The sequence below is a fragment of the Pseudonaja textilis genome, chromosome 2 (assembly GCF_049901715.1).
Source record: "Pseudonaja textilis isolate UNSWEBS1 chromosome 2, rPseTex1.2, whole genome shotgun sequence".
Classification (NCBI taxonomy): domain Eukaryota; kingdom Metazoa; phylum Chordata; class Lepidosauria; order Squamata; family Elapidae; genus Pseudonaja; species Pseudonaja textilis.
Window position 1 is genome coordinate 20,789,734 of NC_141991.1, and position 25,110 is coordinate 20,814,843.

General features: G+C 42.6%; 1 protein-coding gene across 4 annotated transcripts in view; it reads right to left on the reverse strand.

Annotated features, from left to right (window-relative positions):
- Positions 1-25,110, reverse strand: part of GABBR1 (gamma-aminobutyric acid type B receptor subunit 1) — a 212,922-nt gene that overhangs the window by 49,625 nt on the left and 138,187 nt on the right. For 3 of the 4 annotated variants that reach the window (XM_087923438.1, XM_087923437.1, XM_087923439.1), the window contains 3 exons: positions 9,793-9,996; positions 7,439-7,627; positions 4,820-4,849 (listed from right to left, as the gene is read on the reverse strand). In XM_087923438.1, coding sequence (XP_087779564.1) covers positions 4,820-4,849; positions 7,439-7,627; positions 9,793-9,996 — 423 coding nt within the window. Of the gene's footprint in view, positions 1-4,819; positions 4,850-7,438; positions 7,628-9,792; positions 9,997-25,110 lie in introns of those variants that run through there. The other variant, XM_026717863.2, reaches the window with a different exon arrangement.

A 25,110-nucleotide genomic window follows, 5' to 3' on the forward strand; every position in this document is an offset into this window, starting at 1 on the left:
GTCTATTATCTTTTGGCAAGTCTTGCACAGTTTGGCTTGGCTTGTGTTTATCACAGCTAATTATTTTGCAGAAGCATTAAAAGGTTTTTGTTCCCTTTGGATGGTGTTTGATTTATTGGAAAAGGGCATGGGTCAGAACACATACTGATCTAGTTTCATAGTGAGAAGACTTACTTTTTGAAACACCCTCTTCCTTGAAGCTAAGGAATTGCCTTATTTCTCAGCACTTAATGCCCTTATACTGGGTTCCAGAATAGTTAGTTAGGCACCTATATAGTTTTATTATTATTTTTTGCTGCAAAACAAGTAAGATGCTGATCAGCTCAGATGTTTCCAAAGTCCACGCTGGGAACAACCATGGACTCCTGAAAACCTGAATCTGAACTCAGTATGTGATGTGAGGGACACGTGTAGTACAGTGGAGATTTACAATATGAGAGCAATGTACTACATAAAGATGTTGCCTACACTGGAATTTTGAATTTGAATGTATTGGAGAATGGGGCAATCCAGGGGTGGGATTCTACCAGTTTGCACCTATTTGCTAGAACTGGTTATCATTCTAAGCAATTCGGATAACCGGTCGTAAGAAGAAATTACTGGCCTAATCCTGTAAGGAAGGCAGGAAGGTAACATTCTGGTGTTGCTTACAGAAACTGCCTCTCCGTTAACCCTTATTACATTCTTGGCAGGACTAGACTTCCTGTCTCAGGAACTTCTCTGGAGTTTTTTTTCCCCTCCTTTGCTGGTACTTTGTTTGTGTGGAGTGACCATTTAAAGTTACAATGGCACTGAAAACGTGACTAATGACCATTTTTCACACGACTGTTGCAGTATCCCCACAGTCATGAGAGACCAGGCTAGGAGATGCGTGCCTCGATGTGAGTGATATTGAGTTGGCCATGCCCAGTCAATAACATGACCGCCAAGCCACGTCCACCAACTAAGCCACGCCCACAGAACCGGTTGTTAAAAAATTTGAATCCCACCCCGGGGCAATCAGTGATACAGAAGTACTCTTAGAAGCCTGGGAAGCATCACATTGGATCTGCAAGGCCACAGACTAATAGAATTGGAAGGGATCTTGGAGGTCTTCTAGTCCAATCACCTGCTCAAGCAGGAAACTCTACTATTTCATACAAAAGTCAGCCTCAAGTCAGTTTTTCTCTGTTAGATTAATCCCTCGTTTGGCTGCATGACATGGAGTCATTCATACCATTAGGCATCAGATGCAGCTTCTAATTCTCCACACACTTGCTGGCAGCTGTAAGGAACATGAATAGGATGCTGGAGAATCACAACATGATGGCAAATTCCACATGTATAGCCTTATAATTTATGGTCCATCTTGGGATTATTCACTTCTGGGGAATGGTTTTGGCAGCATGCCTAGGTAGCAAGTATTACAAATGCACAGACCAAAGGTTTCAGCAATCTAGCAACTGATAGAGAGAGAGGTAGAGTTAGGAAGCGGCTACTTAGTATAAAATCATACTAAAAATTTGAAAAGAACATTTGTTATCACCTTAGAAAACTCAAGATAACAGATAGGCAGATGGTTCTTTCACATTCTTTTGGCAGCAGTCCCATGAGCTGGGTTGAACTGAGAGTGTGTGTGACTTGTCCTAAAGATACCCATGGAGCTTCATGATTTAGTAAAGATATTTGACATCTCTTGTTTTACTTCCACAGGTAATGATGTTTTTTTTTTTTTACTATAGATCTAAGAAAGTGCAGAAAAAGACACGCAGCCATCAGCAACCATTTCCCAAACTAAACCTGGCATTTGCAAAAAAAAAAGATATAAGATGTAAGTAGAGCCCCCGTATACATTTGGGTGGGTGGGTGGGTGTGATAAGGACCTTTAAAACCATCTATCTACAACTGAAACTGAACTAGTATGGTAGATCATGGTCCACAATCTTCACTTAAAGAAGACTTCACCTTACAGTGGATTGATTTTGGCTGATGATAATAATAACAGCAGCAACAACAATAATAATACAAATGCAGGGAAAAAAATCTGTTTAATTTGGGGCCCACTACACTATTACTTAACTACTGATATGTGACTCTCTTATAAGAGTTTGCCTGCACCAATTTTTGCCTCGTATGTTTTTAAGCTATCAGGAGAGAAGTCCCTAATTATATTTTTGCTTCACTTATTCAGCTGGCCTCAGATGAACCTACATCTCAGCTTAAGTGTTAATAACACGAGGATAAAGTATGTGGCTTCCTTTACACAAAGCACCTCTAATACCTCAAATCTACTATCAAAATGCAAACCTGAATGATATGCCCCATTCTGTGTCCTTTTAGACGAGGGTTCATGACTTCTAAATCAGGTAGATAAATAAATAAAACATGGGGAAAAAATTCTTTCAAGGAGAGATGGATGAAAGAAAGGACAGATGAAGCAGGAGGAGCCCTTTACACGCAGGACCAGCAATTGAAATTCTATGTCCCAAAGATCAAGGCAAGACACTATAAAATATGAATAAAGATGTAGCTCCTAATTTGTGCATAAAACATAACTGGCGGAAGGAAAGGCTTGCAGCCTGGAGACAGAGCAACGCTTTTGCCCATTAAAAGATTTTTCGTTCAAGGAGGGCTCAGAAGGAGTGAGAACTGCAGCCTTGTTAGTGAAGACGGTTCTCCCCTACACACAGGAATCTTCTGATCTGGAATAAGAGTTCACAGCAATGCCCCCTTAGATGCCAATAGAGAGTGGGGTGGGGAAAAGCCGACCCTTACATTCCAGAACTTTTGTCTTCCTAGAAAATGCACCTCTGCACTCCTTTTTATTCAAGCCATATTCAGGGCTGTATGGCTCCCAGCAATTTTTTTCTTTTTTTTCACCACAGAGAGCTAAATACTAATTTTCCACCCTGATGCCCACCACCAATGCTGAACCTCAATTCTCATAATCCCCAACCAATATCGCCAAAGCTGCAGAGCTGAGAAAGCAAGCTTTAAAAATAGAAGGTTCCATGTTCAGCTTCTGATATCTTCCACCGCAGGAAAGACTGAAAAGGCCCGATTCGGTCCGAGACTTTGAGAAACCTCTTCCAAGGGAATGAGACAAAAGTGGCGAAAACAGCATCCCATACTCCAGTGTCCCCGATGCCTCCCAGCTCATGACTCACATTAAGAAGAAGAACAAGTAGTCACCCAAGACATCTCCTGGCAACTGAGGGGAAGCCTCCAAGCATTACCCATCAGAGAACCAAGCTGAAGTATTTCAACCTGGGTTTAAAGGGGATCTCCTTTTGGCAGCTTTAAAAAACAAGATCTGGATGGGAAAAGAGAGAAAGAGAGAACGAAATGGCCTCCCAGCGACAAACTTGACCGAGAGACAAAACGCGCAGGCAGAAAAATCCCTTCAGAGGGTCTGACCACAAGGTTGCAGCAGAAAGACACCATCATCAAGAATTCTGGGCAGATGTGCCCCCTTTTCAGCAAAATGGACAAAGCCCATAAAGCGAGAGCGGAGATGCATTAAAGGCACAAGAAAGAGTATCTGTATTTCTTCTTCTGAATGCTAAAAACAACCCAAAGGAAAACAGGTCATTCCTTTACAGCCTGTTGCCTCTTACAGCGTTGCTGTAGGAATGCAAAAGAAGTTGAAAGTCTTCTAAATGCCTGAAGGGCAGCGTCGATAAAATGGAGGATCCTGGCCTCTTTGAATTGTCTAGTTGGAGTCTCGGAATTGCCTAGTTGGAGTCTTTACAGAGAATTTGGTTCTCATGGTTTAATTAGGCCTATGGGATTCTTGTTGTGCCATATAGGTTTCAAAAGATTTCATTTTATTCCCTGTAATAAAATGGACTTAACAAAAAAATGCACATTCACGAGAAACCACTTCGGGAAGTGATCCAAAGGTATGGGGGATTACCTTTGACTCTTTACCCAGGCCTTTGATGAGGAGGATGGAGACCTCTAGCCTCATTGCACGTGGCATCCTTTATCTTTATATTTGATTGATTTGATTGTAACTTCTTTGTTTGATTGTTGTAAGCTGCCCGGAATTGTTCAGAATCAGGCGTACAAGTTTAATGATTATTATTGTCGTTGATCACACAGCCTGTGATCAAAGGTCAGCCTGACCTTTAGACTAGATTCAGCATTTTTATCCATCTATCAAGTCCTTCCCAAGGACCTGCAATAGGCAGATGTTGTTGTTTGAGGGTGTTAATGTTATTGTCAACTCAACCTGTTTTCTACCCACTAATTCAAAGAAGGCTGTTGAGTTTTGGTTTTGGCATGAATGAGGGTGAACAAATTGAAGTACAAGACAGAAGTACATTGTGTGAAGAAATGTGCTAATTTGACAGAGAAGGGTTCTTTAAAAAAAAAAAGCATAGTGTGGTAAGAACATCAATCGCTGCTATTGCCAATTTCTTCCAAAGCCCATGTTGACCTGCCTACTTATCATCCATATTTGCCAAGTATCTCTTGACACTCTACTAACCTGCTACTTTAACCTGGTCTCACAAAAGCTCTAAGCTAAGTGACAATTGCTTGGAGATCCGATTAGCCTGGGATTAGTGAAGAATTTAAACATGTATGTTTTCTGTGCGATGCTGACACACCCCTCTTAGATGTTAATGGTGCAGTTTTCAAAGAATAAGCTTAATAATTGTGATCAGGATCTCAGAGAGAACAAAGCCTTGTCACCCGTTAACATCAGCTGGAACAGGCTACCAGGGTTGCAGACCTCCAAGAACTACCCAAAACATATTCATGAAACCAAGGGATGAAAGTGAGCTTTGTAGACATGTGAGAACAAGGATGGTAGGCAAAATAGAAATCACCTCACCTGATCCAGGCCGGGAAACAGGACGCCACACTGCACAGAAACGAGAAAAAATAACAGATGAGACCCACGAAGGATCTGGGAAAGTATTTTCACCCCTTCCCAAAGAGTATGCAAGTACAATATATCACAAGGATATATACTCTTTCATGTGCTGAATTAAATGATTTGTAAGTGGCTGGTGGTGGTAGAAAGCTCATTATTTCACCAATTCCACCAATGAAGCTGCTTAATAACATTGAGGAACCCTAAAACGTATTTCAGTATCAGTGTAACTTTGAACGATCATTAAAAAAAATGGCCATAAGTCAAGAACTTTCTATATAGCCAATGTATAGATAGATACACAGGAAACTTTTATCAGTTTGCTGTCATCTAATGGTCACCTGGATTTTTACAACCCAGATCTGATAATCCTGTTGGTTTTCCTGGATAGGTATGTTTCAATCTGGTTTTGAATCTGGATGGGTTGGGATGACTAAACTTGGCCTTCCCTCTATTAGGAACTCTATATCAGTGGTGACTAACCTATTTGGGCTCCTGTGCCAAAAATTGTGCTCATGCTTATGTGTGCGCACTTGCATGCCAGCACCCAGAAGGCAATGCGCATGCCCCCCTGCTCCTTGTACATGTGCGTGCAATCCCCCCACCACCCCCTTACCTGCACTGCACCTCCCAGCTGATTTTCAACCCGTTTGAGGCCTTTTTCATCACTTCCAGTATTTCCGGAAATACAGGAAGTGGCAAAACGGGCCTATTTTTCGGCCTGCAAAGGCTTTCCTCAAGCCTCAGGGAGGCCGAAAATCAGCTGTGAAGCGCGTACATGTGCAGTGAGGTAAGTTTGCCTGCGGCTTGTGTGCTAGCACAAATGGCTCCGCTTGCCACCTGTAGCATGCATGCCATAGGTTTGCCATCACGGCACTATATAGTTATTCTGTGGTAACTGAGGCAAATTTTTAAATGTATTTTTTCTCTCTCTCTTCCATATTAATATATATGTTTTTTCGATTGACTGTTATAAATGTTTCATTACTTTTTAAAAACCTGATTGTAAAGCACTTTGATATATTTTATGGGGAGAGGCAGATAAATGCATTTCATTGTTTATCATCCTCAGTATGATTAGCCTTGAAAAAAAGCCTTCCATTAAAGCCCAGAGGTGAGGGCATATGAGTTTGCATGTGTGTACCTGAGAGTGAGAGTTTAAAGCAAGGGTGTCAAACGGAAGGCCTGTAGGCCAGATGTGTCACATGCAGGCCATGCCCACCCCAGCTTCACAAAGACAGAAAACGTCACGATAGGTTGCAATATGTGACGTGACACAATCGAGTTTGACATCCATGGCTTAAAGCAAAATATAAAGGAATGCATGTATGTAGGTGTATGTATGCTATACTGGACTGTATGGCAATCCGTGAATTTGAAGGCATGCAGAGATGAGAAATAAGGGGCAGTTCTGCTCCTTGACTACACCCACTTCAGTGGTGCTATTCTACCGGTTCGGCCCGGTTTTGGTGTACCGGTAGCACTAAAGATCAGCGGAGATTGAACCGGTTCTCTCTGATGAGTTGCTGTTGGGCCCACCCACCTGCCTGGGCTCCAATACTGACCTTTATTCCTTGCTTTTGCCACTGCTTTGCGCAGCACAGTAGATTGTCGCGTGCCAGCTGTGGAAGCTACAGGAAGAGTGCAGGATTGCAGGAGGCCAGTGGAATGCCTCTGCGGTGCCTGTGTAAAGTGTGTGTTTGGCGTGTGCACGCATGTAAAGCATGCCCACCAAGCCACGCCCACCGAACTGGTGGTAAACCACTTTGCAAAACCCCACTGACCCACTTACTAAGGGTATGCAGTGTATCCTGTCCAGTTAGCAGTGTGAAGTCCACAAGCTTAAAATAAGGTTCCCTGATCTATCTTCCTTCTTTTAGATCAATTGGGAGAGGCCCAATTGATACAGAAGGCTTTTAATTGATTGCTTTCTTGGCTGTATTATTTTAGAGATTATTTTTCCTCCCCAGCTGATGCTTTCTTTGATGCTAATAGATTCAACTGTAATTTTGAATTGCATATTTTTCATCTGTTGCATGATGCACTCTTAGGTAAGTCACTCTGAATTCATGCTCCAAGAAAGGCAGTATTTGGAAACAGTTTAAATAAATAAGAAGGCCATTCTAAGGTCTGCTGTGAACTTATTTTATTCTGACTGATTTTTGCCGTCAATGGTATCACTATTTGGGGTGCTGGAGTGCTCTCACTCAGTTTGCCAGGAGACTACTAACCGGCTAACATGAAGTTCTAAGAATAATATTCCAATGCAAAGAAAAGTGCACAAAGAAGCCCCACTAAATATGACTATTGCAAACTCAGTTTAAATCCGTGTTTTTCAAACTTGGCAGCCTTGAAATGTGTCAAGATGTATTAAAGATGAAGTCCACAGATGACAAGTTTTTTGGGGGGGGGAACACTGATCTTAGTCCATCTATCACAAATATATATTGTTTTCTTCCAGAATTTCTGAAGTTAATGATCATAAATACTATTTCCCCCCCCCCAAACCTTCTGCTCCAAGTCAATCTTCCCTGTGTCTAAGGTTCCCCAGCTCTGCTCTCCTGCCTTATGACTTACACTCGCAGACAGGTTTGGCGGAGCTCCAGCGGCCCACCTTGGTGCAGTTGCTCCGGGGACTGCCCACTAGGTAAAAGCCGGGGTTGCAGCGATACTCCACCCATGTGCCTTCAACAGGCACCCGTTCAATTGCCCGGACAGTGACTTGCCCATTCTCCAGGTTCAGGTGCATCTTGGGACAAGTGCGTACTGTAGAAAAAGAAGGATTCATTGCAGAAATATCCCCCAATAATTATTGTACATAGATTGGCATTGCTTCATGAACCAACTAGGTCTTCATGCTGAACAAGTCTGTGACTACTTGGACATCTTTCAGACAGGAATTTGACTATTCAGTAGCGTTTGTTCCATTGTCAGGGTTTCCCAACTGGGGCAACCTTAAGACAGAATGGGACAACTTGCCACAGCCAACTCTCTGTGGCCAAATCGCCACGGCCAACTCACCACAGCCAACTCACTGTGGGGCAGCATGCTGCGAGACGATTTAGCAATTCTGTTTAATTATTTAAAGCAAGGGTCTTCAAACTTGGCAAGTTTAAGACTTTTGGACTTCAGCTCCCAGAATTCCTGAGCTAACATGACTGGAGGAGGAATTCTGGGAATTGAAGTCCACAAGTCTTAAAGCTGTCAAGTTTGATTTAAAGTAAATAAAAAAAATATTTTACTTTTTGCCATTCACATGTCACCCTGTCTCTCCCTTTGCATCCTTTCTTTGATGATTCTCTTCCACTATTTCTTTGTTATTAGTGTAATTCTTGTCCTGCAGCAAGCTGTCCTATGGTGAGTTGGCCGTGGCAGGTTGACTGTGGCAAATTACCATAGACCCACCTTAAGATGGAGCTTAAGGAACTGGTGACTGGGGAATTCTGGAAGTTGAAGTCCACACATCTTAAAGTTGCCAAGGTTGGGGAACTCTGAATTTATACTAGACCACCCATACTTTCGAAGCTGAAAGCATCTTCTGCAAAATTCCTGTGTGCACTGTCACCCTTCTTGATGAGTCCAAACTTAATGGGCACAAGCTACAAGCACACTTAAATTAGCACTGTAAATTCCCCACCCTTATGTGGGTATTCTGGAGATTCCTAAGAAATTTTAAGTGGCCGTTTATAGCTGCCTGCCACCTGAAGACAATTTCAGTGTGGGGTGCTGATGCCAGATCTGTGCTCTTAGTGCTAAACTCAGAATTTGTTTGACCTACTGACCACTTCCTTTCATTTACCTCCCCAGCCATCCCTCAGAGCAAGGATCTCTGCAAAAACCCAATGGGCCAAGCTTTCTCCATCACATTCGCCTTGTTAGAGAACTTCCTCATGGATTATGCTCTTACCGCATGAATGCTCTCATGATGAAATAAGGGGAAACTGAAAAAGTAAGAATAAAGCTGCAAGGTTGATTTTTTTATTTTTTATTTTTAAAAAGCTCACCTTGTCTAGCAGGATGAAGTTAGCTGCACAAGATATTGGGAGACCAGGAAATTAGCTAAACGAAATAAATAGAAATCTGTCCAATGTGGCAGATGTCATTCACCTAGAAGCTCTGGACTGCACTGAGAATGAACCATTTTTTGCCTCCCATTGTTCTCCAAGGCATACATCATACATTTCCCTCTTGACCCTGATCTTCCCCCCACCCTCTGGATGTGACTTCTCCAATGGGACACATCCATCTCCAAGAGTCATCCATCATGCTCTCCAATAACCTTCTTATGCTCCGACAACTTGGGGCTGCCGGGGTGATTATCAAGGCACTTAAGGAATGCCTTGTTTTCCCCCACTTCCTTTTTCTGGCAGCTAAAAAGACCAAAGGAGTATCTTTTGAGTTGACATTGGTGCTTTTAGCCCAAACAAGGATAGTTTCCATAACCACCAGAAAGTTTCACACCAGTAGTGAAATGCTACCGTTTTGGCCCGGTTCAGCTGAACTGGTAGTAAAAAAAAGCTCCGATGATCAACTGAGAGGAGAAAGAAGAGAATAGTTCAGGATCATCCCTCCCACCTGCCCAGAGGTGGTATTCAGCAGGTTCTGACCAGTTCTGGAGAACCGGTAGCGGAAATTTTGAGTAGTTCAGAGAACCGGCAAATCCCACCTCTGACTGGAGATTTTACAGTCTCCTTCCCCTGCCACGCCCACCAAGCCACGCCCACAGAACCGGTAATAAAAGATTTGAATTCCACCACTGCGACCCATCTCTGTGCTTTTCTCTTTATCCTTTCAGCTGATTGGGACGGCAGAGCCTCAGCTGGTGTTTGAAAAGCTGCGAATCCCACCACTGTTTCACACCCACACCCACACCCATCCGTGTTGAGCGCCACAACAGAAAGCTCTTCTCTCAGACACCAGGTAGAACTCACAGCAGCGGCTTTCAATGTCACTATCCGTCCAGGTTCCATTAGGGAGGCATTTTCGTACTTTGGGCCCCACAATTTCCCTCTCTGGACGGCAGACGTACTCAATCTCATAGTCGAAAGGAAGGAAGTGGGCAGTCTTCACTTGTTCACGGGTCAGGCCTCTGTAGCGGATCCCACCATCCCAAGGGGGGAAGATGAGTTTGCAACCTGGATGAGAAGGCAAAGCAAAAGACCCGTTCAAAAAACAGAAGCAATACTGCACGCCTGAAAAACATTTTTTTTTTTGACCTGAAGACCAGAGGTGCATAGGAGTTTGGATCTGGGACATCAGCTGAGAGATCTCAATCAGCTACAAAGCTTATGACTGGGAGACCTCGAGCTAATTACTGTGCTGGCTTTCGCTTTCAACCTCCACTTCACAAGAGAGCTATGACGGTAAAAAGGTGTGCCTGTTTATACCTGTGTATGATTGCCTGAGCTTTTTGGAGGAAGGCCAAGAAATGAGTTCATCCTTAAATATTAATTTAAGAAGTCACTGAGGCACTTCAGATCAACTAATCCTCCCTTGGCTCCAAACAGCCATCTTAAAAGCTGGATTTTGTCTTTCTTGATTCCAACGATCACAGAGGTTTTCCTAGGTGTAATAGTAACAGTAAAAAAGGAAAGATTCTTCTGAGTCAAATTCAGGAAAACACATCAGCTTTCTCGGTAGCATACAGAAACAATATGCCATTGTTTTGTTCAACTTGACAATCTAGTGGGATTGCTGACAGTCTTCAAGTCCTAATCATGTTGTTGTCCAAGGAGAATTAAGTGCCGCAGTCTGCCATACACACATAAGAGCACAGTGGTTAGAATGCAGTATTGCAGACTAATTCTGCTGACTGCCAGCAGTTCAATCCTGACCAGCTCCAGGTTGACTCAGCCTTCCACCTGTCCGAGGTGGGTAAATTGAGGACCCAGATTGCTCGGGCAATATTCTGATTCTGCAAACCCTATAAAGGGCTATAAAGCACTGGAAGTGGTATATAAGTCTAAGTGCTATTGCTATTTATTTATTCACTTTCTTATTAATCTTAATTTTCATGCACAAGCTCAACATATAATGTACTCTCCTTCCTCCACAACCACCCAATGAAGCAGTTGGGCCTGAGCAAGCATGACTGAACCAGTGAACATCTATGCCAACCAGTCAACCGCCTTATCAATGCACCACAACCCCCTTACAGAGCCCAATTTAATTGCAGTCCAGAGAGACGATGTGCTACTGTAGTTTTATGCTATATTTTAATGTGTTTCCTGCTTCAGAATGGAGGGAAACCGAAATTTTCCATGTTCTTGAAAAAGACTGTCGGATCTTTGAAAAGGGATTTGGGAGGTACTGTCGCCAAATGATGCACAACGAGATATGCTGAATCATATAGTTGGAAAAAGCAACACAAACAGGCAAATCAAACAAGAATGAAAGGGCAACGGTGATAACTATCTTATTAACTACTGGCAATCCTGCCATAAAACACCTGCTGCCAGATAATAACTGTTATCAGGTATTTCCTTCTTAATTCACTGTTTACAATTCTTTCTTCACCGCCCCCACCCCTTTTCGGTAATCTGTCTCAAGATAAACCTTCAGGTATAAAAGTCGTGATGTTTACCTTGTACTGCATGTGTTTGTTTGAAAATGCCAAAAAATATGCTACAAGTATCTCTCCTTCCTTAATCCCATCTAAATGCAGACTTGGTGATTTCAAGTTCATCCTGCCATGTCACCTTTTACAGTTAACATACAGCCCCATATACTTTCTCAAACTTTGGGGTATTGTGATCCCCAAAAATAATGCATGAATTTGTGTGACACTTTCCCCCTCAATTAATTATTTCATTGGACTTAGCAATAGCAACAGCACTTATATACTGCTTCACGGCGCTTTACAGCCCTCTCTTAGCCATTTACAGAATCAGCATATTGCCCCCAGCAATCTGGATCCTCATTTTACCGACCTCGGAAGGCTGAGTCAACCTTGAGCCTGGTGAGATTCGATCTGTCAAATTTCAGGCAGCCGGCAGTCAGCAGAAGTAGCCTGCAGTACTGCACTCTAACCACTGTGCCACCACCCTCTGTTAGGGTTAGAGAGTTAGAGTTAGGATTGAACAAAAAATACAGCTTCCCTCACCTTAATAATTAAAGTTTAATCTATTTACTTATTCAATTTATATAGCTGTGTATCTCATACATGACTCTGGGGTGGGGCGGGGGCACAGAATCAAAATAACAAAAAACAATAAATGAATACAAATAAACATCCAAAACAAATAAAACAATGAAAAAACAATGAAACTAATCTTCAGGAAAGTACAATCCACACATTGGAAACAGCGGAACCATTTTGCAGGTTTCCTACTTCTGCTGGATCGCCAGGCCTGCTGACGAAACCAAGATTTCTGGAAGATTAGTAGATCTTCAATCAACCAATGGAACCAATGGAACTTCGGAAGTTGTGGGAATGCCATCACTTGAGATTTTCAAGAAGCGATTGGACCGCCATTTGTCAGAAATGGTGTAGGGTCTCCCGCTTGGGCTAGATGACCTACAAGGTCCCTTCCAACTCTGATTATCTGTTATCTGTTAATAATCAATATTAGAGCCAGGGCTAATTTAAACTCGGGAGGAATGATGTTCCAAAGACAGATCCGATGCCATTGAGGACTTTATGGGTCATTACCAACACTCTGAATTGAACTCGGAAACAAACTGACGACCAGCGCAGCTCATGGAGCAGAGGTATCACATGGGCTGGTCTTGGAGCCCACATAAAGCCTCTGGAAGCTCCAGTTGGTTCAAAATGCAGTGGCCTGCATGGTTTTGTGCAGACCTCAGTGTGCACATGTGGCACCTCTTTTGTGGGAGCTGCATTGGTTGCCAATTTGCTTCCATGTGCAATTCAAGATGCCGGCTGTCACTTTTAAAGCCCTTCATGGTTTGGCACCAGGTTATCTGAGGGACCGTCTTTTGCCAGTCACATTCACCTGACCCACAAGAGGGGAGGCAAGGAATGTCACGGATCCCATCCTCTAAGTAGGTACATCTGGCAGGACCTAGAAGAAGGGCCTTCTCCATGGTGGCCACCTCCTTTTGGAATATCATCCCTTCACTAGGCTGGCCCCTATTTTGACACTCTTTTGTAAGGCCCTGAAGATTTGGTTTTGCCAGCAGGCCCAGGGAACCAAGAGTGGGATGGAGCCCATCAAATGGCTTATTTGACTGTGTTGTCGCCGGGGATTGAAAGGGCTATTGTTGTCCCCCCCACCCCAATACTATGTTTTATTGCTTGTAAGCCAGCAAGAGTCACTGTGAGCAAATAGACAACTATAAATATTTTCTAAATAAATAAATAAGTGCCTGTCCTGCTACATTCTGCACAAGATGCAGCTTCTGGATGCTCTTCAAGGGCAGCCCCATATAAAGCACATCACAAGTAATCCATTCAGATGGTGACCAGAGGGTCAAAGTGGGAGTCACCCTATTTTCCAAAGCTCTAGAAGGCACGACGAGAAGCAATGGGTGGAAACTAAGCAACCTAGAGCTAAGGAGAAATTTCCTGACAGTTAGAACAATGAATCAGTGGAACAACTTGCCTCCAGAAGTTGTGAATGCTGCAACATTGCAAATTTTGCTAGGGTTCCCACTCTACCATCGCGAGGTTAATCAGATTTTTTTTTTAAAAAAAAAAATCATGATCTCATGTTAGTCACCCGGGATCTATAGAGAAATCCTGACTCACAGTGTGAGAGCCCTTGATAAAGCCTAAAAATATTTTTGTTGGTCCTGAAGACAGCATTAGTAAAGCCTCCTTTGACTTCAGCTGAATTCCTGCTGACTTCACAGATGCACCCTCATACTTTTTTTGGCAACTATATGACTGTTATTTGCTATTGCCTTTTTTCAACCGTTTGAAGGGTTTTTCAAAAAAAAAAAAAAAAGGATTTCCTGAGACTTTGGAATTCCCAAGAAAAAGTTGGGCTGTCACCGAGTTATTAACCAAGCCCAATCCCGCTTAACTGCTAAGCCCACGGGTGTCAAACTCGCCATGTCACATGGCCATCACGTGATGTTTTGTGACGTTTTTCCCATTCGTGGAGCTGGAGTGGGTGTGGCCTGCACATGAGGCATCCAGTTTGACACCCCTATACAATCTAAGCGCATACAAGGTTGACCAGGTGCTTGGTCATTTGCTGAAGCCTAAAGATGCCGCACACGTAGCAGATTATTGTCAAGAATGAAACATAAAAGCGTGACTTGTTTCCATTGTTTGGAAAACAAGCCACAATTGCCTGGACTTTGCATGATGTGAGAGACTGTGGGGAGGCTGAGAAGGTACGAGGAGAAATGCTGAACAATGAATAGACCGCCGTTCGTTAGCAGCTTATCTCATAAATGGGAATTCAATCGGCTGCCGAAAGTCTGAGAGGAAAAGATTCAGCCTTTGAAGGAATTCTATCAAACAAACTCAATAATAAACAAGGGGTGGAAGTTTTTCTGCTGCAATTCCACATTTCTCTACTCTGCACCTAATGCTTGCATTAAAGCCCCTTATTGAACTCTTGCTTGCAAAGTATATTGTGCTGTGAGGCGCTGATACACAGCACACTTTGCCCTAGGCCTGAGTTCAAATCATCTGAGCCTCAGTGGTGCAGTGGTTAGAATGCAGTACTACAGGCTACTTCTGCTGACTGGCGGCTGCCTGCAATTTGGCAGTTCAAGTCCCACCAGGCTCAAGGTTGACTCAGCCTTCCATCCTTCCGAGGTGGGTAAAATGAGGATCCAGTTTGTTGGGGGCCATAGGCTGACTCTGTAAACCGCTTAGAGAGGGCTGTAAAAGCACTGTGAAGCAGTATATAAGTCTAAGTGCTACTGCTATCTGCTAAGACCAACTGAAACGACAGTAAGACGATGTGCAAAATTCGCGGCTGACTAGAAATCTCTAATTGCAATCCAGCACTAATGTCACAAAAAAGCACTGTCTCATAAAATTCTTGGAAACCGTAGGATCTAAAGATGGATTGGATGAAGGGGCTTCTGCAGAGAACATTGAATGTATTTTCAAAATCAATAAACGTCTCAGAAAGAGGGTTGGTTTTGTTGAGAAAGTAAGACTGCAACTGAAAAGAAAGATAAATTTGGAGATAGTGGGAAGTTGTCTAGCTCAACCCTCATTGTAAGCATCTGGTATAAGCCAGGATGATGTCTCATGTGCCATGATGTCATCATGGAAATGGCACAAGAGACATACTGTACTGTACTGTAATTCAGAAATCATTCCTATGATGTCATGATGTTTTTAATACCACTATGCCTCCTTACCCTTGGCAGATACCCATGACCGTTGGTTTGATGTAACTAACCCAGAATTAAGAGGTATGGCCAAGCCTGATTCAGGAAGCATGGACCCACCAGCAAAAATCTAAGTTAAGTTGTACAAAAACATTTGCTTATGGTGCAAGAGCTTTTGGGGTCCCGGCTTAAAGGTTACTTTAACTATTTTATGCAATGGTATTCTAAGTCATTCCTTAAATGTCATTCATGCAGGTTTCAAAAGGACATTTCCAAGAGTAAGCCAGCAGGCACAGGAGGTGCTGCTCATAGCTTGTGGTAGAAGCACCGGCTGAAGGGGAAGAGGGCTCAGCCAAGAGGAGTAAAAAGACATCCCAGCTTAAAGTCCATTCTGGGGAGGAAATGTCTGAGATCAAATCTTTAGACCTCTGATGGCGAACCTATAGCATGCGTGCCGGAAGTGGCACGCAGAGCCATCTCTGTGGGCACGCAAGCTGTCGCCCAGCTCAGTTCCACTGTGCATGCGCACACACCTCCCACTGACCAGCTGATTTTCAGGTATCTGCCATGCATGCAGAGGGAGCGCAGGGGGTCCCATGTGCATTGCATTATGGGTGCAGGCACACATATGCACGTACTTTCGGCATGCAATGACAAAAAGGTTAGCCATCATTGCCTTAGAGCTTAGACTGATATCCACTGTTTTCCAAGGGCAGGTGGAAAGACTGGTAAAATTCTTGTATCATAGGTGATCAGCAATAAAGTACTTGTTTCAGCCTATCCATGAATAATTCTGGTTACCTGCATCTGATAAGCATGGGATAAAATGTGATTGCAGCTTCCCCTTTTGAACCAACCAATTAAACAATAAGGAATAGGATTCTCACACCCCAGGAATGGAAATAACAGGTGGAGGAGAAGAGGAGAAGAACATGATCAGAATATTAGTTTAAGTGTAATCTGAGCCAGGACTATACTGTAATCCAGGAGTCCCCAAATTTGGCAACTTTAAGACTTGTGGACTTCCAAGTCGGCATAGCTGGGTGGAGAATTCTGGGAGTTGAACTCCACAAGTCTTACAGTTGCCAAGTTTGGGATCCTCTGCTGTAATCTGACCTAAATTGACTCAAACCCTGTTAGGCCAGTCACTTAGCCTCATGTAGCAATTCATGGGTTACCTCATAGTGGAGGATGTAATGTCAGATGATGTCATTCCAGGAAATATGCGATTACCTGGAGGTCTTCCTCTGAGTCCTCTAGACCATCTCCAAGTGGAGTGGCTTTATCCGATTGCAACTGAGTCACAAACATCTGCCCTTCCCAGAAGGTTGCTCTCTGTTTACAGTGTTCTGGGCTTCAAGCGTGATCCAAACTTGTATAAACAACCTGATTTGCTTTTCTAAAAAAAATTTATTTGTAAACAGATAACAATCTAGTTCATGCAGTAAGTCATAAACCATAATTCCCACGTGCTGTTGATAACCCAAGGGTCTTCAAACTAGACAGCTTTAAAGACTTGTGGACTTCAACTCCCAGAATTCCTCCTCCAGTCATGCTAGCTCAGGAATTCTGGGAGCTGAAGTCCACAAGTCTTAAATTTGCCAAGTTGTGCTAACCCATCTCCCAAGAAACCACATATTGGCTTAATGTACTCTATAAACCAAGTCACTGAATGAAACGGCAGCCCTGCTGGGTTGTCTCAAAGGGATACCTCTAGCCAGGGGACTCTGGAAAGGCCCTGAACTGAGCAACGTTCCTGCCCTGATATTGCAATGCAACCAAGTGATGGAAGCTCAGGATGGAAGCTTTCCCTCCCTTGGGGCAGTCAGAAAAAGAGTGTGTGCCTGAAAGCAGTGAAATCGCATGGGGGGATGCGAGGCACACTGAGGATTTCTAGTTTAGCCTTCAGCTCCCTTGTTCTTGCTCCCTAAAGAGAGGAGAGGATGTGGGATTTCTGCATATTAAAAATATTTTCAAGTGCAGGAGGGAATGGTGTGTTTAATTTTTACACAGGAATAAAAGGGAGTGGGGGCGGGGGAATATAGCCAGCACCTGGCTGCACCTAGATGAACCTGGTTAGCCTCAAACAGGATCAGAACCACTTAACAACAGAATGGGAGACAGCCCTGAAATCCTAGGGGAGCCAAGAAAATATGTATATCACACTTGACTTAAAGGGGAAAGGTTTACTATAATGAGCCAGACCCTTAGATATTTACTGTCTGGCTTTGCATATTGCATCATACTATGGTTTCTTTAGCCATCTTTCACTGACTGAACTACAACCGGCAGCTTTACATCATGCACTAAGCAACAAATCATCCTTCATACATTGTAAGAGTTGCATTTACGCACCATGTCCTGCCCAGCCAAACTAAACAAACCATGTTATGGCTTAGCATCATATGTGAACCCAGCCAGTGTTGCAATGAGGATAAAGGAGAGCCTTCAATAGAATAGAATAGAATAGAATAGAATAGAATAGAATAAAATAGAATAGAATAGAATAGAATAACAGAGTTGGAAGGGACCTTGGAGGTCTTCTAGTCCAACCCTCTGCTTAGGCAGGAGATCCTGGCCCATATCATTTCAGACAAATGGTTATCCAATCTCTTCTTAAAAACTTCCAGTGTTGCAACATTTGCAACTTCTGGAGGCAGGTTGTTCCACTGATTCATTGTTCTAACTGTCAGGATATTTTCCTTAGTTCTGAGTTACTGCTCTCCTTGATTAGTTTCCACACGTTGTTTTTTGCCCTGCCCTCAGGTGCTTTGGAGAATACAGCTGCCTTATATTTCTTGAGGCTGTTAAGACCTTGGATAGTCTGTCTGTCCAGAAGCAATTTTCCTTTACTCTCCTTGGTTCCAGAGATGGGGGGAACATTGCAAGAAAGAGAAGTGGCGAGGGCTTGCGGTGAATAGCACAGGTGGGTAGGGAGGAGCAAAGGATTTGGATGGCACACAAAAGGTTGTGTCAAAGAAGCAGGCATTATCATCAGGCAGGAGAAAAGCAAAACTATAATTAAACACTGGACAACAGTCACACCGCTAATCTAATAAAGCTAATTGGTTCAAGAAAGGGAAAGCTAATTTAAGATAGCAGAAGCCCATTATTGAGATACTTTTTTACAAGGTGCTCGACTTCAGCTCTTGTTATCCCTGGCCAGCATGATTTGAGATTATGTCTGAAGAGTACCGGAGCAGCAAGAAGGAGCATAATCTCTGGTGAAGTCTGTTGTGATTTTTTTCCCCCTGATCAGGGAAGAGAATTCCTGCAGATCAGAATGGATTCTGCCAGCTGTAAAATATGCTACGAATAGCAAATTCTACTGGTGTCTTTTTTCATTACTTCCTAGAGCTGATTCCCCTCTTCTCTGAAGCAACCGACCAAACACATTCGGAAAGAAGATTTTATAATTCTGCTCTAACAAGCGTAGGGTTGGAAGTAGGAAGGGATGAGAATGCAGCAGATGGGTTGGGTGTGGATGCGGGGGAGTGGGGGGAAAGCAAGGCCTTCCTATCATGGGAATCTTATTTTGGTTGCCAAAGAATTAGACCAAAGCAAAAAAATAATAATAATCAAGGGTCTTCTAGCAACTTAGAGTCTAGCACATTTATTATTGCATCAACTTTCATAGTTTGCTTTGTCAATGTACACAATATGGATTGCTGAGAAAGTGTGCATGCCGAGAGATGGGGGGAGATGGAAAAGGGTGAAAAGCAAATTGTCCAAACATAAAGTTAGCAGCATCTGTCTGAATCCATCCCACACATCGCTCCAACTATAAGACCCACCCAATGAAATTAAATACCAGATCGACTAGTTCTTAGGGATAATCTGGTACAAGAGAGGCACAGAAGAGGGGGAGAAACCCAATCGAAATGCCACTCGTCACCTACTGTTCTCAGCTGAAGCCGCTCAACAGTATAATTAATCATCAAAGAAAGGCTGCTTCCTTTCACGCAAACTCCTAGGTGCTTGGCCCGGATTTGCTGCAGATAACCGCTGAACCCCGCAACAATTAATAACCAGCTTCAATAAATAAATTGAATTTTAATTATTTTCAAAAGGAATTACTAATAGATTTGAATTATTATTTTAATTAATACAATAATGCACTATGCATGCCACAGCAGGGACTAAAATTTGCAACGACTCTTCCCAGCTATTTAAATAACAGGGCAGGGATAATAACATCACATACAACATTGGGAAAACACACACATTTTCACTCTTCTAGGAGGTACCTGTCCCCCTCCATCACCACTGGGCACCATATTGTGCACCACACTGGATCCTGATTGCCTCGCAGGAGAATAAGTAAGCATAAATCTGATATAAAAATGGCAACAATCCCAAAAGAGAAAAATCATTTCAACTTCCCAGGCTATTTCTGACCTCGATGGTTACCTTAATGAGGGGGGAAAAAAGGAGTGCATCAGCAAACAATGGAGCTGGAATTCGTTCAACGATTTAACACCATTTCTCACAGATTAAACAAAGGCTGCAATTTCTTATCACCCATGTATTTACTAATTAAGTGCAGGAATATCTGGGTTACATCTAACTACTGTCTAATTTTGGTTGACTGTTAGGTAACTGTGCCTTTCAGCTTTTCTTTCACCCTTCTTCCTCTCTTTCCTCATGAAATCACCTAAACTCTCTCTGTCTCTGTCTCTGTCTCTCTCTCTCTCTCTGTGTGTGTGTGGTGTGTTTGTGTATTCTGAAAATGCCTGAAACTTAATCAGCAAGCAAAGCCATCAGACGAAGAATTTTGGGGAAAACAATCAAGTTTCCACCAGATGGATATACTCAGCACATTTTAAAATAAACGAAGCCATACCCATTATGAAGGACAGTTTTATATATATATATTTGAAAAGTTAATAAATATAATAAAAAATATTGTGAAGAAACAATGAACCATCCAGTTAGCTGCAGCAAGAACATCACACAGACAGACTGCAAAGAATGGCATGAGAAAGTAGACAATGGATGTTGCAGTATCTGGAGGCAGCAGAAGAAAAGAAAAAGAACCAGAGAAATTCACAAAATATAAAGACCTGCAAACAGAAGTAGACTATTTGTGGCAAAAGAAAGCAAAGATAATATGAATGTGCCTTGGGTAAAAATCCAAAACATCGGTAGCACCACTTGGATCCCATCGGCATTGACACAATGACCATCGGTCAATTCCAAAAGGCAGCTTTACTTAGAACAGTTTACACCCTGAGATGATACCTTTAATACCGTCTGTTTATCCCAGGTTCTTGGAAAGGACTCAACAGGCAGATAAAATATCAAATCCAGTCTAAACCTTTGGCTGACAGTATGATGAACCAAAATAATTGTTTGTGTGTTATTGTTTTTTTTTTAATCTAGTTGTCTGCCACCCAGAATCACTTGTTTTCTGAGATAAGCGGCTAATAAATTTGAAAAATAAATAAATAAATCATGATCAAAACACTTCCTTCTTTAGAACTATTATGCCCAGAACTTAAAATTAGCAAACCGGGCCTCTGAGCTCAGAATGGAAATCCTGTTCCAAGGTTTGGAAACTACTGGGCAGAATATGTGGAAGGAAAGATAATGCTTGCATCCATATACATGTATCCTGTCAGACACGAGCAATCAGAACCATTCGTGAATAGTTTTAAACTGTAGCTCTATTGTTTATCATCTATGCTACAAGGATCTCAGACCGCTTGCCTTCTCCTGGAATGCCTAGACAAGGCTTCATGGATTTGGGAGAGAAATAGTGCTTATGCTGTTTGCAACTGTGCGCTAACTCTAAGCTAGGCCCTTACTTGATCCCTCCCTCCAGCTTAGTTGGCAATTCTCCAAAACATCTTATCTATACTGCAGAAGAATGAATGTCATATCATCCTTCTTATGGTAGCAATACAGTACGGTAAGGTAGCAATACACCCCATATTAGCTCCTGGCCCCACCTGATTTTTAAAAAAATACTAATTAAAAGTCAAAAATAGAAAGCTAGGATGAGACAAGACAAAGCCCGTGTCACTAGCTCATCCATGCCATTTTTTTAAATGGGTGTTTTTTTTTATTGTCACAAGCAAGCACTGTGACCATTTTGTGAACAGACGAGCTTCTATGGAAGCTATTTTTAATATTCGTTTCATATAGTCTCACAACCCGGTAACCCCAGTGAAACTGTCTACCCTTTTCTTATTGTGTATCTATCCACAGAGCCTAGGAAATTAGCTGCAACAAAATCATTGCATTGACTACAGATGCCATAAAATCTGTGGGGTCTTTGATGCTCTCTGACCTTGCAGATATGCACTAATGATTTATTTATTTAAGAAAATTTATACAACTACCCAATTCGCTCTCAGTGATTCTGCATGGCTTACAAGAATAAAACCCCAATACAAAAACAAAACAAAAGTTATTACCCCCACCCCCACCCCTTTGAGAACAACAATCAAATAAGGCACTTGATGGGCTCAATATCATTCATTGGCAGAACCACGTTTTCAGGCTTGTGAAAGAGTGTGGGCTAATTGTTTTTCTCTGCAGGGATGATGTTCCACAGGGAGAGAGCCACCAGAGAGAAGGCCTTTCTTCTTGGTCCCTTCAGCCAGACCTCTTTAGGAGTGGGGTCCCATAGCATTCCCTGACTCCCGTTCTGGAGGGTTGGGTAGGTCTGCTTTGGAAAAGATGATCCCTCAAATAAGCTGATCCCAAACCATGTAGCAGGGCTTTGAAGGTGACGATGTTACCTAGCTGAAGTAATGAAATGTCTGCAAGCAAACGACCAAGCTCAGAGAACCCCAATTACTCCATAGTCCAACCCTGACTTACATCCAGTTTTGGTCACCGTACTACAAAAAAAGATGTTGAGACTCTAGAAAGACAGCAACAAAGATGATTAGGGGACTGGGAGCTAAAACGTATGAAGAACAGGCATGGCTAGTCTAGTGCCATCTAGGAACTGGGCATGGCTAGTCTAGTGAAAAGAAAGACCAGGGGAGACAGGATAGAATCTTCCAATATTTGAGGGGCTGCCACAGAGAGGATTGGGGGGTCAAGCTATTTTTGAAGACACCCGAAGGCCAGACAAGGAATAATGGATGGAAACTGAACGAGGAGAGATTTAACCTGGAAATAAGGAGAAACTTTCTGACAGTGAGAACAATCAACCAATGGAACAGCTTTGCCTTCAGAAGTTGTGGGAGTGCCATCACTTGAGACTTTCAAGAAGAGATTGGACTCCCATCTGTCAGAAATGGTGTAGGGTCTCCTGCTTGGGCAGGGGGTTGGATAGATGACCTACAAGGTCCCTTCCAACTCTGTATTCTGTTCTGTTCTGTTCCACTCCATTCCATTCTATTCTTAGCATTAAACCTCCTCCAATTTGTTGTCCCCTCCTGCTATGTTAGACTATGAACCCCATTAATCTTAGCTGATAAAGAAATAAGGTTTTAGCCTCAGTTTTAGTCCAGCATACCAGGAGGAGCACCAGGGGGCTGCTTTAAAATATTACACAGTCTTCATTCTGATGGTTGCTAAGGAAGAGACGACTTCTTCTCTGTCCCTTCCTCTGTTTGAGCTCTGACTGTGCAAATCCGGATTTCAAAGAAAAGAAAGCAGGTGCGCTAATGATCATGCAGGCAAAAACCTGAACCACGCACGGAAATCAAGCAATTATTGTAAAATATGTAATTGCGAAAACATCTATCGGGAGTTGACTTTTTTTCACAGGAACATTACATGATTCATAAAGCATAATTCTGGGGGGGAAACAATACCCTCCTGATTACCATCGATACCTCCATTGAGGTTTATTCTTGTGCACACAATAGAGCCGGATTTACGGAGAACGGCTTTCTTCATGAGGCTGCCAAGTCCTCAGACAGCTCCTGAAGCTGTGCCTATAATGGCAGTGTGACTAAATGAGTGTCAGAATGCATTTGTCCTTGCTGTGCTAAGTCAGGACGAAGCCTTAACTTTGCCATCTTGCTGGAGGTCTCTCCTAGCTGCAGTCATTTAAGAAAGCACATAAATAGCACCTTGCTGGATCGGACCTCTGACCCCGTCTAGTCCAGCAGTCTGTTCATGCAGTAACCAAGCAACTGCCGATAGGAGCCCACTGGTCTCCCAGCATATAGCCTTCAGTGGGAACTGATCTGACAGATGTCATGTGATTTTGAGGAGGGCCAGGGAAGATACTTAGAATAAAGTTGTTCTAGGGCACCTCTCCCCAACTTGGGCAGGTAAGAATAACAGAATAACTATTGGAAGGGACCTTGGAGGTCTTCTAGTCCAACTCCTGCTCAAGCAGGAGATCCAATACCATTTCAGACAAATGGTTGTCTAATCTCTTCTTTAAAACTTCCAGTGATGGAGCACCCACAACTTCTGGAAGGAAGCCATTCTACTGGACTGCCATTTGTCAGAAATGGTGTAGGGTCTCCCGCTTGGGCGGGGGGTTGGACTAGATGACCTACAAGATCCCTTCCAACTCTGATTATCTGTATCTGGTTCTGGTTCTGGTTCTGGTTCTTCTAACTGTCAGGAAGTTTCCCCTTAATTCCAGGTTGCGTCCCTCCTTGATTAATTTCCATCCATTGCTTTTTGTCCTGCCTTCAGCTGCTTTGGAAAACAAGTTGATCCCCTCTTCTCTATGGCAGCCCCCTAGATATTGGAACGTTGTTATCATGTTGTAAGAAATAAGTAAATTCAAAATTAAAATGGTAAATAAGATTACTTAAAAATAAAATGGTAAATAAGATTACTTAAATAAGATTACTCACAAATAGGGGTTGGACTAGATGGCCTGCAGGGTCCCTTCCAATTCTGTTAATCTGTTATCAAATGAAATATATCTCCCTGTACATACATGCTTTGCTTTTGTACTTTTGACATGCTCCATTGTTAAGCCTTTTTTATATTTTTATCTTATGTATAATATGCCTTTTATATTATTCTTATGTTTTTTTTTTGGGGGGGGGGTTTGTAATAATCTCTTTGAAAAAATAATAGTATAAGATGAATCTGTAAAATTGTATCCTCGGAAGTTAGAAAGAGGCCCCGATGAGGGGATGCTACATTCCTTAACACTAAGGAAAAATGCCACCTGGGCAGCCAAAGTATGAGGTACAGAGGGGTACGGAGGAGAACTTAACAGAAGGAGAATTCTCCCTGGAGACATTCTGGGATTAGTTGCAACACCTGAGGGCAAATCCAATGAACTTGAACTTGGGAGGGAATTGGAGATACTTGCCCTGAGGAGCAGCTTTCTCCAAGCTATTATCTTTCAGTTGCACAGGGAATAAAAAAATATTAGAGTATTAACTAAGCATTCTGACAATTGCAGATTCAAACAGCAGGTTTGAGAACTCCGCCTTGGGACTCCTTACATGAGGAAACTTCAAGGCCCAGGACAACCACTGTCTCTAACATCTTATATTCCAAGTTTATTTATTTTTATTTATTTGATTTCTATAGTTGTCCATCTCAACAAGTGACTCTGCACTGCAAGGATGAAGGAAAAGCCCTTTTTTTTTTTTTTTTTTGACGACTTGGAAGTCTAAGCTTGGAAGCTAAAGGCTTTCCAAGGGCTCACTTAAAATTTAATCTTACTTGACTTGGAATACGCAGAACGAATGCAAGACAGGCCTAGGATCGTTTTCAATGCATTTTCAATCCAGAATAAATAAATGGCTGTGCTGAATCAAATCACAGGCCCATCCAAGTTTTAGCACATCATCCCCAGCAGTGTGCTGCCAAATGCCCCTGGGAAGTTGAAAAATAGGGCATGATCGAGATAGTTGTCCCCTGTTGTTTGTCCCCAGCGTCTGATAATTATGTTAGCCGTAATGAAGGCAAACCACTCAGCAGCTTCCTCCACAAAGAAAATTGCTATGTAATTAACCGGCATTCAAGTTGGTTTCACTTCTAGACAAAGCAGCAGCCAACCACCAACTGCGGTTGTTATTTTTTGCATTAATTGAAGGCATTTA